The 16,657-nt window shown below is 44.8% G+C and overlaps 1 protein-coding gene across 4 annotated transcripts in view; it reads left to right on the top strand.

Moving 5' to 3' along the window:
* Nucleotides 1-3,153: 3,153 nt before the first annotated feature.
* Nucleotides 3,154-16,657, top strand: part of TTC1 (tetratricopeptide repeat domain 1) — a 31,336-nt gene continuing 17,832 nt past the window's right edge. The window contains exons 1-3 of one of the 4 annotated variants that reach the window (XM_060240665.1): nucleotides 3,154-3,314; nucleotides 6,176-6,494; nucleotides 14,082-14,142. In XM_060240665.1, coding sequence (XP_060096648.1) covers nucleotides 6,183-6,494; nucleotides 14,082-14,142 — 373 coding nt within the window. In that variant the 5' untranslated portion in view covers nucleotides 3,154-3,314; nucleotides 6,176-6,182. Of the gene's footprint in view, nucleotides 3,358-6,175; nucleotides 6,495-14,081; nucleotides 14,143-16,657 lie in introns of all 4 variants that reach the window. The other 3 variants (XM_060240668.1, XM_060240666.1, XM_060240667.1) reach the window with 3 other exon arrangements.

The raw sequence follows: 16,657 nt of genomic DNA, 5'->3' as shown, positions 1-16,657 counted from the left end.
GCTGCCAGAAGAGGTGAGGGCCCTGCGGGACCTTGGCCAGTTCCGCAGGGCCTGTAAGACAGCCCTTTTCCGGCTGGCCTATAATTAACTGGCATTAGAAATTCTATAGAAGGTTCAGTGTGGTATTTTGATAGATCGCTGTTTAAATGTTTTATTATTTTACCGTTTTAACTGTTGTAATTGATGTATTTTAAATTTAAAATTCTATGTTAGATTTTATATGTTGTGAGCCACCCTGAGCCACTTCGGTGGGAAGGGCGGGATATAAACTGAAATAAACTTAAACTGATGCTCCTATGGAGAGAGAAGAGACAGACTCCTGTAAACTGGCTGGAGCGCTTGGTAGGTTCAAGATCTCTTGCTTTCTCAGGGGAACTTAGTAGGTTGTAGATAAGGCTGCCAATTGCCTGGAGAAAAAAAGTCCTGTCCTTTTTAAATAGGAGCTCAATGGGATGTTATTTACCAGGTGATATTATTTACTTCCATGCCATGAAAAACTTCAGCGGACAATTTCCACACATTAAGCCTTTATTAAAGGGACAGGACTTCCCCACCCCCCGGGCCTATTTGGAGCCCTACATAGGCTCAAATCCCGACTGTGTACTTTTGAAAATAGCACTAAGGCAGTCTAGACTGTGTAGCTATGAAGGTACCTGTTCTGGACACAGTGAGCTGCTACTTCTCCTCCCTGTTGGATTATTTGCTGCCTGGACACTTGTACCCTTGCCTTCAAAATCATACCTTTGCTTGGACTGGCACATATAGGTAGCAATAGCCTTGCTTTAACTTCTCATTCTATCTCTATGGCTATGTTGAAGATTTGGCCTTCTAGTGTTAGATCTCATAAGAGCAGCTCAATAGCCCATCTAGTCCAGCCTCCTGTCTCACATAGTGGCCAATCAGGGCACAAAGGCCAAGACTTTCCCCAGGCAACTAATGCAGGCTGTTTGCAGTTCTCCAGGTGGCATAAAAGGGGGGGTGGGACATAACAGTTAACTCTTGGGTCTTCCCAGGCAATCTCTCCCCAGTCAAATAAGCATCCTGTTCACAAATAAGTTTGTCAGCAAGCCTGGAGAAAAGTATTCTACCTTTTAAGCAGAGGTTTAATGGGATGTTATTAGCCCTTCCCAGCAACTAACCCTCCCATCTATATATATGTAATACTTGAGGAAGTTTGTTTTAATGTATCCGAAGAAGTGTGCGTCTACACATGCTGAGTCACTCAGTTCTTGCTTATACCAGAATTAAACTTTATTGGTTTTAATGGTGCTACTGGGCTCAAACTTAGTTCTCACATCTGTTTGTTAACTCTGTTATTTGTATGCTTATTTGCTGCTATTCACAGGTCTCACCAACGGCTTTAATCGAATCTTAGCTATACTTTTTGGGTATTGCTCAGTTACTTATGCAACTTAACTGTAACTAACCCCTCCAGCTCTCTACCTATATGTAAGGCTTGAGGACATCTGTTTCAATGTATCTGAAGAAGTATAGACATTTGATATGTTAGATTTATTTATATGAACATATGAAGCTGCCTTGTACTGAGTCAGACCCCCCTCAGTCCATCAAAGTCAGCCTTGTCTACTCAGGCAGCGGCTCTCCAGGGTCTCAAGCTGACGTTTCCCACACCTATTTGCCTGGACCCTTTTAGTTGGAGATGCCAGGGATTGAACCTGGGACCTTCTGCTTCCCAAGCAGATGCTCTGCCACTGAGCCACTGTCCCTCCCCTGCTCTCCAGGGTCTCAAGCTGACGTTTCCCACACCTATTTGCCTGGACCCTTTTAGTTGGAGATGCCAGGGATTGAACCTGGGACCTTCTGCTTCCCAAGCAGATGCTCTGCCACTGAGCCACCGTCCCTCCCCAAGTGGGCATACAATTAAACTTTATTGCTCTTAAATCTGCCACTGGACTCAAACTTTGTTCTGTTGCTTATAACCAACATGGCTACACGGTTAAAGGTATTTTACCGGTAGCTTCTTAACCAAATAGGGTTTTGCACAAGCTCCGAAGCACCCATCCCGAGCTAAAATAATTACTAAAAACAAAACACGGTAGCCCTGATTCAGAAAGCGGGAGGAGGAGAGGGAAATGTCTGCTGGGAACTCTGTTATTCCCTATGGAGATTTATTCCCATAGAAAATAATGGAGAATTGATCTGCGGGTATCGGGGGCTCTGGGGGGGGGCTGTTTTTTGGGGTAGAGGCACCAAATTTTCAGTACAGCATCTAGTGCCTCTCCCCAAAATATCCCACAAGTTTCAAAACGATTGGACCAGGGGGTTCAATTCTATGAGCCCCAAAAGGAGGTGCCCCTATCCTTCATTATTTCCTATGGAAGGAAGGCATTGAAAAGGTGTGCCGTCCCTTTAAATGTGATGGCCAGAACTCCCTTTGGAGTTCAAGGATGCTTGTCACAGCCTTGATCTTGGCTCCACCCCTAATGTCTCCTGGCTCCACCCCCAAAGTCTCCTGGCTCCACCCCTAATGTCTCCTGGCTCCACCCCCAAAGTCTCCCGGCTCCACCCCCAAAGTCTCCCGGCTCCACCCCAAAGTCTCCTGGCCCCACCCCCAAAGTCTCCTGGCTCCACCCCTAATGTCTCCTGGCTCCACCCCCAAAGTCTCCTGGCTCCACCCCAAAGTCTCCTGGCTCCACCCCTAATGTCTCCTGGCTCCACCCCCCCAAAGTCTCCTGGCTCCACCCCCAAAGTCTCCTGGCTCCACCCCAAAGTCTCCTGGCTCCACCCCAAAGTCTCCTGGCTCCAACCGTAATGTCTCCTGGCTCCGCCCCCAAAGTCTCCTGGCTCCGCCCCAAAGTCTCCTGGCTCCACCCCAAAGTCTCCTGGCTCCAACCCCAATGTCTCCTGGCTCCACCCCCAAAGTCTCCTGGCTCCGCCCCCAAAGTCTCCTGGGACCTGGCTCCACCCCAAAGTCCCCAGATATTTCTTGAACTGGACTTGGCAACCCTACCCTCAGCCCACACGCAGCAGAAGCAACCGGCCATCCCTGCAGAGGCGGCAGCGCGACCTTCCCCGCCACACAACAAACTCCCTCCGCGGCTGCTCCGCCCCCCCAGGCCCCGCCCCTCCCAGCACGGCGCCGGCCGAGAGGGCGCCCGGGAACTGCCGAAGGCTGGCTTGTGACGTCACACCGGCTTCGTGCCCCCTGCTGGAAACCCGTTTTGGGTTCAGCCAATCACTGGCTTGGCAGCGGAAGTAGGAAGTGACGTCCAGGCCAGTGAGCAGAAGACGCAGCATCCGGAAACAGCGCGGCTGGAAGGGACGGAGTCTAAGCGGTGGGAGGACGCTGAGGGGTGTGTAAGGATGGGGTCAAGCGGAGGGGTCCAGGGCAGGGGGGTGAGCGCAGAGAAGCAGCCATAGCCGCGCATTTAGGGCTGCGGGAAGCGTGGCAGGGTGTTCTGGGAGGAGGGCACCCCTTTGGTAAATACTATGTGTGGAAGCTATAGTTCATTGGTGCATAATTTCATTGGTTCATATAGTTCATAATTTTAATTCCATATGTCCAGAACTGAAGCTAGCCCCCCCCCCCATGTGCAAAGCTGATCTTCTTGGGGGGGGGGGCTAGCTTCAGTTCTGGACATATGGGATTAAAATTATGAACTATATGAACCTATGAAATTATGAGCCAATGAAATTATGAACCAATGAACTATAGCTTCCACACATTTAGGGCTGTGGGAAGCATGGCAGGGTGTTCTGGGAGGAGGGGTTGAGGGCACCCCTTTGGTAAATACTATGTGTGGAAGCTATAATTCATTGGTGCATAATTTGATTGGTTCATATAGTTCATAATTTTAATTCCATATGTCCAGAACTGAAGCTAGCCCCCCCCCCCCATGTGCAAAGCTGATCTTCTTGGGGGGGGGGCTAGCTTCAGTTCTGGACATAGGGAATTAAAATTATGAACTATATGAACCTATGAAATTATGAGCCAATGAAATTATGAACCAATGAACTATAGCTTCCACACATTTAGGGCTGTGGGAAGCATGGCAGGGTGTTCTGGGAGGAGGGGTTGAGGGCACCCCTTTGGTAAATACTATGTGTGGAAGCTATAATTCATTGGTGCATAATTTGATTGGTTCATATAGTTCATAATTTTAATTCCATATGTCCAGAACTGAAGCTAGCCCCCCCCCCCCATGTGCAAAGCTGATCTTCTTGGGGGGGGGGGCTAGCTTCAGTTCTGGACATATGGGATTAAAATTATGAACTATATGAACCTATGAAATTATGAGCCAATGAAATTATGAACCAATGAACTATAGCTTCCACACATTTAGGGCTGTGGGAAGCATGGCAGGGTGTTCTGGGAGGAGGGGTTGAGGGCACCCCTTTGGTAAATACTATGTGTGGAAGCTATAATTCATTGGTGCATAATTTGATTGGTTCATATAGTTCATAATTTTAATTCCATATGTCCAGAACTGAAGCTAGCCCCCCCCCCCCGCAATGTGCAAAGCTGATCTTCTTGGGGGGGGGGGCTAGCTTCAGTTCTGGACATATGGGATTAAAATTATGAACTATATGAACCTATGAAATTATGAGCCAATGAAATTATGAACCAATGAACTATAGCTTCCACACATTTAGGGCTGTGGGAAGCATGGCAGGGTGTTCTGGGAGGAGGGGTTGAGGGCACCCCTTTGGTAAATACTATGTGTGGAAGCTATAATTCATTGGTGCATAATTTGATTGGTTCATATAGTTCATAATTTTAATTCCATATGTCCAGAACTGAAGCTAGCCCCCCCCCCCCCATGTGCAAAGCTGATCTTCTTGGGGGGGGGGCTAGCTTCAGTTCTGGACATATGGGATTAAAATTATGAACTATATGAACCTATGAAATTATGAGCCAATGAAATTATGAACCAATGAACTATAGCTTCCACACATTTAGGGCTGTGGGAAGCATGGCAGGGTGTTCTGGGAGGAGGGGTGGAGGGCACCCCTTTGGTAAATACTATGTGTGGAAGCTATAATTCATTGGTGCATAATTTCATAGGTTCATATAGTTCATAATTTTAATTCCATATGTCCAGAACTGAAGCTAGCCCCCCCCCCCCATGTGCAAAGCTGATCTTCGGGGGGGGGGCTAGTTTCAGTTCTGGACATATGGAATTAAAATTACCAGCAAAATCAGGAAAGTCTGCCTGAGACCCTGCGGACTTGTTAGCTAGCCGGAACAGAACATGCAGGGATAGATGGGCCAGTGGCTTGCTTTGGTATAAAGATGATTAATCATCTTTCTGCAATGGTTTTGTATCATGCTTCTGCTAAAGCTTCTGGATGAGTTCAAAACCAGTATTTCGTAACCGTTGTTTAGGGAAGGGAGTGTTATGATACTTTGTGTTAGAAATTAAGTTGGAAATTCATGGTGAACTGTAAGCATGCATTGGGCATGAAACGGAATGGGATTAGTTGATAACTAGTATTGTGGCTAATATTTAGTCTTTGATCCTAGTTATTGGTTGTTGCAGTGTGAAAAACGGCTATAATTATGTCGGTATGTGAGGAAGTTTGTACAAAAATTCATTTTATAAACAGAATTGAGAGAATTCATTTTTCTTCACAGAGCACTAATTTGGGAACTCTGAAGTACATTTGAGTGCTTATTGAATGAGGCTGAAAAAAATGAAGATCCAATGGGCACAAGTATTTGTCTTTAGGTGTCTTGTGGCTGCCAGTTTGGTGTAGTGGTTAAGTGTGCGGACTCTTATCTGGGAGAACCGGGTTTGATTCCCCACTCCTCCACTTGCAGCTGCTGGAATGGCCTTGGGTCAGCCATAGCTTTGGCAGAGGTTGTCCTTGAAAGGGCAGCTGCTGTGAGAGCCCTCTCCAGCCCCACCCACCTCACAGGGTGTCTGTTGTGGGGGAGGAAGGTAAAGGAGATTGTGAGCTGCTCTGAGACTCTTCGGAGTGGAGGGCGGGATATAAATCCAATATCTTCATCTACCTCACAGGGTGTCTGTTGTGGGGGAGGAAGGTAAAGGAGATTGTGAGCCGCTCGGAGACTCTTCGGAGTGGAGGGCGGGATATAAATCCAATATCATCTTCTTGTTGTGATTAGGTGTCTGGCACTTTATTGACTTTATTTAAAAGTTTTAATGTTATTAACTATTGTATACAATGTCTCTTTTTATTAAATTTGCAGATTTGAGATGGAGTCTGAAGATGCCATTCCTCCTGAAAAACTAGTTGAGGGTTTGAAACTCTCGGAAGACCAAAGCTACCTTTCACAAAGAGAATGCAATAATGTGCGTGCCCCCAAAATCAGTGAAGGAGATGTTCCATTTGCTGACTCAGGAGCCAGAGAAGATGATGAGCTCTTTCATGACTGTAATGACTCCTTTGAATCAAAAGTGACAGAAGAGAATCACAACTGCGAGGTAGATTCTTCAGAAGAGCAAACAGATCTAGATGAAAAATATCTGTTAGAACTTGAGAAAGATATGTCAGAGGAAGAAAAACAGGTATGTTTTCATAAAACTCTGAATTTCTTAGAACATGTTCTGACTGATACACTCATAATATCTATGCCAACTGAGGAATATTTTTCCACCTGAACATTTGTTAGTGTCGCTGGAGATTTTAAATGAACGGTCTGCTAAATTTTCTTGCAGTCCGATCCTGTTTGATACGCTGTGGTAGTTGCAGGTATAGCAATCTATGGCCAGGTCTTTTTGCATATGATAAAGATGGGCAGCTGTGTTGGTCTGAAGCAATAGAACAAAATTAAAGTCCAGTGGGACCTTTAAGACCAAAAAGCTTTATTCAGGTTGTGAGCTTTTGTGTGCAGACGTAAAATTCTTGGTTTCATTACCATTTTGCATGCTAATTCTGTTTGTTGTTGTCGTGGTTCAGTCGCACAGTCGAGTCCGACTCTTTGCAACCCCATGGACCAAGTCACGCCAGGCCCTTCTGTCTTCCACCATCCTCCGAAGTCTGCTCAAATTCGTGTTTGTTACATCAGTAACGCTGTCCAGCCATCTTTTGCCATCCCTTTTTTCTTTTGCCTTCTGTCTTTCCCAGCATCAGGGTCTTCTCCAGTGAGTGCTCCCTTCTCATTTGGTGGCTAAAGTATTTCAGCTTCACCATCTGACTTTCCAGGGAATAGTCTGGGTTGATTTCCCTTAGGACTGACTGATTGGATCTTCTTGCAGACCAGGGAACTCTCAAGATTCTTCTCCAGCACCACATCTCAAAAGCATCTATTCTTCCTTATGGTCCAGCTCTCACAGCCATACATTACTACTGGGAATACCATCGCTTTGACTATGTGGACTTTTGTTGGCAGGGTGATGTCTCTACTTTTTATTATACTGCCCACGTTCGCCATAGCTGTCCTCCCAAGGAGCAAACGTCCTAATTTCATGGCTACAGTCACCATCTGCAGTGATCTTGGACCCAAGAAATGCGAAGTCTGTTATGACTTCCATGTCTTCCCCTTCTATTTGCCAAGGTGTGATGGGGCCAGATGCCATGATCTTAGGTTTTTTTTGATGTTGAGTTTCAAGCCTACTTTTGTGCTCTACCCTTTCACTCTCAACAAGAGGTTCTTTAGGTCCTCCTCACTTTCTGCCATTAGAGTGGTGTCATCTGCATATCTGAGGTTGTTGATGTTTTTCCCGGCAATCTGAATTCCGGCTTCTGCTTCATCTAGGCCAGCATTCCGCATGATGTACTCTGCATATAAATTAAATAAGCAGGGTGACAATATATATCCTTGTCGAGCTTCTTTTCTTATTCTAAACCAATCAGTTGTTCCATATCCCATTCTGACAGTTGCTTCTTGACCCTTATACAGGTTTCTCAGGAGACATGTGAGGTGGTCTGGTACTCCCATCTCTTTAAGGACTTGCCACAGTTTGTTGTGATCCACACAATCAAAGGCTTTAGCGTAGTCAATGAAACAGAAATAGACGTTTTTCTGATACTCCCATGCTTTCTCCATAATCCGTCGAATGTTGGCAGTTTGTTCCCTAGTTCCTCTGCCTCTCCAAAACTCAGCTTGAACTTCTGGTAGTTCCCGATCGACATACTGCTGAAGCCTAGCTTTTAGGATCTTTAACATGACCTTGCTGGCATGTGAAATGAGTGCAATGGTGCGATAGTTTGAACATTCCTTGGCATTACCCTTCTTTGGAATTGGAATATAAACTGAGTTTTTCCAATCCCATGGCCACTGTTGCGTTTTTCAGATTTGTTGCCATAATATGTGCATCACTTTTAGGACTTTGAAAAGCTAATTGAGATACCATCATCTCCGCTCGCTTTGTTGTTAGTAATGCTTTCTAAGGCCCATTTGACTTCACACTCCAGAATGTCCGGCTCAGGGTCAGCGATTTCACTGTCATGGTTGTCAGGTACATTGAGATCCTTCTTGTGTAATTCTTCTCTGTATTCTTGCCACCTCTTCCTGATCTCTTCTGCTTCTGTTAGGTCCCTACAGTTTTTGCCCTTTATCATGGCCATCTTTGCACGAAATTTTCCCTTGATTTCTCCAATTTTCTTGAAGAGATCTCTTGTTTTTCTCATTCTGTTATTTTCCTCTATTGCTTTACGTTGTTCCTTCAGAACGGTCTCCTTATCTCTCCTTGCTGTTCTCTGAATATCTGCATTCAGTTGGGTGAATCTTTCCTTTTCCTTTCGCTTTCCTTCTTTCCTCAGCTATTTGTGAAGCCTCATCAGACAGCCACTTTGCTTTCTTGCATTTCTTTTTCTTTGAGATGGTGCTGATTGCTGCCTTCTGTACAGTGTCACGAACCTCAGTCCATAGTTCTTCAGGCACTCTGTCTATCAACTCTAGTCCCTTAAAACTATTCTTCAACTCCACTGTATATTCATAAGGGATGTGATCAAGGTCAAACTTGAATGGCCTAATGGCTTCCCCAGTTTTCTTCAGTTTAAGTCTGAATTTTGGGATGAGTAGCTCATGATCTGAGCCGCAGTCAGCTCCAGGTCTTGTTTTTGCTGACTGTAAAGAGCTTCTCCATCTTTGACTGCAGAGTATATAATCAATATGAGTTCTGTGTTGCCCATCAGGTGATGTCCATGTGTAGAGTCGCCTTTTAGGTTGTTGGAAGAGAGTGTTCGCTATGACCAGCTTGTTCTCTTGACAAAACTCTTGCCTTTGCTCAGCTTCATTTTGTTTTCCAAGGCCAAACTTTGTCAGTTTTTCCAGTTACTTTTGACTTCCCACTTTGGCATCCCAGTCCCCTATGATGAGGAGGACATCTTTTTTTGGTGTTAATTCTAGAAGGTGTTGTAGATCTTCATAGAACTGGTCCACTTCAGCCTCTTCTGCGTCAGTGGTTGGGGCATAGACTTGGATTACTGTGATATGAATGGTTTGCCTTGGATACAGATCAAGAGCGTTCTGTCATTTTTGAGATTGTATCCCATCACTGCCTTCTTCACTCTCTTGTTAACTATAAAGGCCACACCATTTCTTCTACGGGACTCTTGCCCACAGTAATAGATGTAGTGATCCTCTGAGTTAAGTTCACCCATTCCTGTCCATTTTAGTTCACTGATTCCCAATATGTCGATGCTCAGTCTTGCCATCTCTTGTTTGACTACATCCAGCTTACCTTGATTCATAGATCTTACATTCCACGTTCCAATGCAGTATTGTTCTTTGCAGCATCGGACTGTTCTTTCACCATCTGACACATCCATAGCTTTGGCCCACGTCCTTTTGGCTTTGGCCCAGCCGCTTCACTCTTTCTGCGGTTACTTGGACTTGCCCTCCGCTCTTCCCCAGTAGCATATTGGGCACCTTCCAACCTGAGGGGCTCATCTTCCAGCACCATATCTTTTAGCCTTTTGTTACTGTCCGTGAGGTTTTCTCGGCAAGGATACTGGAGTGATTTGCCATTTCCTTCTCCAGTGGATCGCATTTGTCTGGGTTCTCAGCTGTGGCCTGTCCATCTTGGGTGGCCCTGCATGGCATAGCCCACAGCCTCACTGAACCACGCAAGCCCTCTCGCCATGTCAAGGCAGCAATCCATGAGAGGCTAATTCTGTACCTTCCCTCTATATGTATGTTTGTTTTGTGAGGTTGCAACCAGTGGCACTATTTGTTTATTTCCCCATCTGTGGTCTGTATTTGGCATCCACTGTTTTTCTGTTTACCAGTTGTAGGTCCCTAACTTGTTCTAGTCTGCTTTTCATTCCTTGTTTTCCTAAAGCAAAAAGAGGCAGTGCATGCCTACACCAAGCAGTTGTGTTCAGACTGTTTGGTTTTCACGGATTCCTGAGTCTAGTACACTATTTTAGGCTGAGTTGGTTTCAGTTCAGTTTTGGTTATGATCCAGTCTTAGTTCAGGACAAGATTCAAAGAAGACATGTGGGAGTCAGCGAGGTAGGCGGCTGCTTGGGGCAGCACCTCGCCGCAGTGGTGGGTGCGAGCACCCCCTCTCCATCCCTCCTCATGCCGATCCCCGCGGTGCCTGCCCAGCTCCCTTTGAAGTGGGAGAGGGCTGGAGAAGTCCAGGGCAGGTCAAGCCGCGCATTCTTTCTTTGAGAATGTGCAGTTTGGCCCGGCCTTGCCTGGCCCTTTCCCGCTTCAAAGGGAGCCGGGAAAGAGGCCGCCTTCTTCTTTCTTGTGGAGAAAGGAGGCAGCCTCTTGGCTCACTCTTCTCGGCCTTCTCCTGCTACAGGAGACAAAACCTTTCTTGATCTGAGCTTGACTGTCTGCCTTCAGGTTCTTGCTCTTTATCAGAGAGAGTGTTGTAAAGAATACCTTTCTGAAACATAAATGAATGCCGAAATGGGTTGTTCACATGGTTTTGTTTGTCAGAAGCATTCACCAGTGTTTGCATTGGGCAGCTTTAAAATGCCATGTGTGATGGGAAATGACTTCTTCAACTGTTAAATAAATGATACTTGAATTAGATCCTTCCACTTACAGCCTAGTTTTGAATCTTTCGTTTCCAGGTAAGGTAACTGAGAGAGTGGTGGCTGAGCAGCTTCAGCATTTCCTGGAGAACAGGTTGGCCTTGGAGCCATCCCAGTCTGGTTTCTGCCTTGGTCATGGGATGGAGATGGCATTGGTCACCCTGACAGACAACCTCTGTAGGCAGCTGGATTGAGGTGGGTCTGCGCTGCTGTTGTTGCTAGACTTAACGGCAGCGTTTGACATGGTCATTCACAGTCTTCTGGCCTGCCACATCACTAACGTGGGAGTTCAAGGGTTTGCCTTGAAGTGGTTTATCTCATTTCTCCTGGGTCAGAGACAGAAAGTGGATCTAGGAGAGGGTATCCTCACACCATCCCTTGGTGTGTGGAGTTCCTTAAGGAGCAATCCTCTCTCCAGTATTATTTTAACATCTATATGCAGCCTCTTGCCCAACTGGACTGGATTGCTGTCAGTATGCTGATGACATCCAGTTGTATCTGTTAATGGATGGACAGACGCCACCATCTAGTTTGGCCAAGGGTTTGGAGGCGGTAGTTGGATGGCTTTAACAGAACTGATTGAAGCTGAAGTCACAAAATGATGGAGTTTCTCTGGCTGGGTAAGGGCAATTCAATGTTGGGGTGCCATCTCCTGGCTCTTGACAGGGCACCTTTAATACCTGTGCCAACTGCCAAGAGCCTAGGTATGATCTTAGATACCTCCTTATCAGTGGAAGCGCAAGTCACAAACGTTGTCATGCTGGCATTTTACTGTTATGCCAGGCCAGGCAACTAGCCCCCTTCCTGTCTCCCTCCAACCTTGCCACAGTAATCCATGCAATGGTCACCTCCAGACTGGATTACTGTAATGCCCTCTACATTGGCCTACCCTTGAGACTGACTCAGAAGTTGCAACTGGTCCAGAATGCAGCAGCCCAGGTCCTTGCAGGGACCCTTTTAAGTGCACCTATTCAGCCAGTGCTCTGCCAGCTGCACTGGCTCCAGGTTGAGTACCAGGTCAGAATCTGGTATTAACCTGCAAAGCCTTGAACGTTCTGGTGCCAGCATACCTTTGGGGCCATCTCTCATTATACATCCTGAAGAACATTGTGCTCTGGGGAGCAAAAACTCCTGGTGATTCCTGGCCTGAAAGATATTTGTCTGTTCTCAACTAGAGCTGGGGTCTTTTCAGCCCTGGCCTGGTGGGACTCTCTGCCTGTGACATCCACGCCCTGCAGGACCGGGCACAGTTCCGCAGGGCTTCCACCAGGCCTACTGTTGAGGACAGCAATGGTTCACCGTCAAGCTGGCCTCCATCTCTCACTGTCTGCTCACCTCCATGGAGAGAGTGCAAACGTGACATCGAGACATCTTTGGATGAACATTTTGTTCTGTATTCTTTTAATTGTTTTATTGAATTTGTTTGGATTGTTTAATTTATTGTTGTACGCTGCCCTGAGCCCCCTCAGGGAGGGCAGTTTATAAACGGAATGAATCATATCGTAAAGGAATGTTAAAATGTAGCCCAAACTTAGATGCGTCAGAGTCTCTGCCTTGAGGCCGTATCAGTCTGCTTGCTGTTTGTAGAGTGCAATTTTTCTTTCCGTTTCTATTCATTTGGGAGAAAGGTAGATGCACCAGTGACTCAGCAAAATCTGCTTCTAAGCGTGTTTTCTGGGTGATATGCTTGAACAAATCTAATTCTGTTCCGAGGTAACTCACGGTCTGAGTAGTAAAGTCAAACCTGTGACCTTTGCAAAGATTCAAAATAGGCACATTTATATGTACTTATAGGCTTTATATAATTTTCTTACTGCTAATCATTGAGAAACTACACAAGAAACTGAAGCCCTGGTCACTGGGAATCTTTCTTCTTTATACTGTATCTTGCTTGGATTTCCCTGAGATTTCTTTTTTCTGTTTTTAAATGTCTCCTTCTCAGTGTAGTCATATTAACTGGCAAAGCAACAGATCTGCCATTGGCTGTGCTCTTATGATGTTACAGAGCCTGAGAAATAAAGGATCAGGAAGCGAGGGGGTTGGTTGTCATAAATGTGAAAGTACAAGGGGAGTGGAAGGGGGCCTGGAACCTGAGGAACTAGAGAAGGCAGTAGAATAAGGGGGCCACTTTGCCCTTAGGAGAGTGGAAAGCAAGAAACTAGGGGATGCCTGAGAGAAGTCAAATGCTTCTCGTCTTATCAAAAAGAACTGGTTTTAACATCACTAAACATGTTTTTAAAATGTCTTCCTTTGGGAAAAAAAGACAAAAAAGAATCAAGGGGAAACATGATCCAACAACTAAATAAGTTAGAATCTTAAAAACCTAAAAATAAGTCCATATACAATTGTCTATATGCTGTGCATTCAAATATTAATAGAGTTCTAAGATCCTCAATCTTTTGGTTTACCAGAAGTAGGCTTTTTCCTTCCAGAGATGTAATACAAGTCTCTTAGCTATAAGAAGGGCATAGAGGGTCCATTTGAGTTGACCATCAGTTAACCACCAAGAGACGGGCAGATAGTTTAAAAACACATAAGCATCAGTAACCATGTTGATGAAAATTAAAATTAATACTCTCACGGTAAATCTGAGCTTTGTTCATATCCTTTCTGTAAATGAAGAGTCTTTGTGGTCTGGGGCTTTGAAGGACTCCTGTCAGAATCTTTTCTCTGTAACAGCCTGTGGGCAAATCCTAGTTCCCCATCTGTAATATGGGAAGTGCCTTACTTCACAGGAACAAGAAAGAAAATGACACTGTAAAAGGCTGGGCAATTAAAAAATTGATTAAAATTTCTTTTTAAAAGTAATTACAGTTTTTTTTGTGAATATGCTGACTGGTTGCACTTCTACAGGTGACAATATGAAACATCCATGCCCTCCCCTAATTTTAAATGTCAGGAGAGGTAGGGAAACAAATATTGTTTCCTTCTGAGAAATTAACAGTAACAACAAACAATATCTGCAAAGTAGGGAAACAGAATTACTTGGTGAATAAATATGACTATGCAACTAGATATTAAAAAGTAAAAGCTTTCTGAAAGCTGCTCTAGATTACAATTTGTTCTAATTGTTCATTTGGGTTTTTCCAAATTACTGCTATTATTTTTGCTACTGCAGGCAAACGCTGTGTGACTCTGCCATATTCTGTGTCTTGCAGAAGAGAAGAAACGAGAGTATAAAGCTAAAAGAAGAAGGAAACAAGCAGTTTAAGAAAAGAGGTAGGCAAACGTCTAATGACCTAATAGTCCTTTTTCTATCCTTGTCTTTAGGTTTAGTCTTGAGACTGGGGCTATTCAGCACAGTACTCATTTAATTTTTTGTGGAAATTTTATCTGGACCAGGATTTGACCAAACTTTTTAAAATATATCCCTCTTAATTATTTCATTTGAAACCTTTGGCCATTTTTTCCCTTCTTCCATTATTTTAGAAAGTTTATATGTTGCCTCTTCAGTATGGTGGCTTATGAAGTAAAACATGGTAGAATAAAAAAACATAACATCAGCCAGAGCATAAAAGATCATAAAACATTTAGCAATATAATCTTGAAAAACAGTTTTCAGTCTTCAGAAAACAGACTGCAAAAGCAACTCAAAAGCCTGGGTAAAAATAAATGAACTTCTTCACCCAAAGGGTGATTAACACATGAAATTCCCTGCCACAGGAGGTGGTGGCAGCTGCAAGCATAGCCAGCTTCAAGAGGGGATTGGATAAACATATGGAGAAGAGGTCCATCAGTAGCTGTTAGCCACAGCGTATTGTTGCAGCTCTCTGTCTGAGGCAAGTGATGCTCTGTATTCTTGGTGCTTGGGAGGGGCAACAGGGCGAGGGCTTCTGGTGTCTTGGCCCCACTGATGGGCTTCTGATGGCAACTGAGTTTTGTTTTGTTTTTTTGCCACTGTGTGACACAGGGTGTTGGACTGAATGGGCCATTAGCCTGATCCAACATGACTTCTCTTATGTTTTGAACAGGCTCCTGAAAGAAAAGTAGGGTAAGTGCCAGGCATTCCTCAAGATGAAGGACTTTCCAAAGGTGAGGAGCATTACGCTCCTCTTGTGGGGTGCGGAGAGTGGGGCTTATGAGAAGGATCTTAACTGGACCAGCTGCCATTATGGAATTCAAGGCAGCACACATAGGATTTTTCCATTCAGGTGCTGATCCACTCTTCGGTAGCAGCAACAGATTGCTGCATGCTGTGCCTTCCATTTGTATTCTGTCTGGTTCTGGAAGGAACTGTCCTCTGCGAATTTAGGGCTGCAATCTACATTTATTGAGAATAAATCTCAAAAACCCAGAAAGCAGTTGTCTCAAGGTTCAGTGTATCTTCATTCTGATTGTGGAATTCTCTTCCTAGTTCATGCTTAGTTTTGGGCAAAGTCTTCTTTGCTTTGGAAAGCATTGTGGAATCTTCTGTGATCTGTTTTTGGGTAGCAGTATGAAATGTTGTCTATGAATGATTACTATTTTTAAATATTGTGACTGGCCTTGAAGCCCTTGAGATGCTGTTGTTCTGAACATTTTGTAATTCTAAAATTTTTGATTATCCTTATGACTATTGCCGGAACTAGAAAATTTTCTGTCAGTGATCTGATACCCTAGAGAATTATTTCTTATCCCATGAAACTATTTTATTTATATCCCATCCCAATGTTAATGGGGGGGGCAGAGGTGTTAAGATTACAGCTGGCTGAAATGTTTTGAAGAAGTCTGAGTAATTCTGGGAACAACCCTGAGGAAGCCAAACTGGTTTTCAGCAATCCTAAGAGTTGCTGACAGTTCCGATGTAGGGGACGAGCACAAGCTTCCAATGGCTGCCAGTCCACTAGCTAGTACAGGGAGACAGCTCAGTAGGTATTGGAAATGGATGTATTTGGGCCCCGAATTGTAGATGTATGTGGTTCTATCCATCACTGATTAGCAAAACTAGGCATCAGAATCTTCAGCTAGTAGAGCTCCCACTTTTTAAGGGTGAACAAATACATGCTTTGTAGAGATGCAAGGCTCAAGGCAGCTTACATATCAATAAAACAAAACCAGTTAAAACAGATATAAACAATAATGCATTAAAACATTAAGATAATACATGTGCTATAATAATCCTAAAAAGATGGTATATGTAATGACAGTGGATAGTTGTATATCCATTTTGTATCTGTTTTTTTCATCTTTAGCTGTTACACTCAGAGGTTCCATCAAAATCATAGGGCCAGGCCTGTGCTTCAAGCTGGTTCAGATCATTCAGTACTGCAGTCTCCAATCTTAGCTATCAAGAGTTTGGCAGAAGAGAATAGTTTTGCAGGCCCTGCAGAATTGAGAAAGATCCTGTAGGGCCAGTTTGGTGTAGCGGTTAAGTGTGCGGACTCTTATCTGGGAGAACCGGGTTTGATTCCCCACTCCTCCACTTGCAGCTGCTGGCATGGCCTTGGGTCAGCCATAGCTCTGGCAGAGGTTGTCCTTGAAAGGGCAGCTGCTGGGAGAGCCCTCTCCAGCCCCACCCACCTCACAGGGCGTCTGTTGTGGGGGAGGGAAGGTAAAGGAGATTGTGAGCCACTCTGAGACTCTTCGGAGTGGAGGGTGGGATATAAATCCAATATCTTCATCTACCTTACAGGGTGTCTGTTGTGGAGGAGGAAGGGAAAGGAGATTGTGAGCCGCTCTGAGACTCTTCGCAGTGGAGGGCGGGATATAAATCCAGTATCTTCATCTACCTCACAGGGTGTCTGTTGTGGGGGGG

Source organism: Heteronotia binoei, chromosome 5 (genome assembly GCF_032191835.1).
Source record: "Heteronotia binoei isolate CCM8104 ecotype False Entrance Well chromosome 5, APGP_CSIRO_Hbin_v1, whole genome shotgun sequence".
NCBI classification, from domain to species: Eukaryota; Metazoa; Chordata; class Lepidosauria; order Squamata; family Gekkonidae; genus Heteronotia; species Heteronotia binoei.
This window is presented reverse-complemented; position numbering and strand designations above follow the sequence as displayed.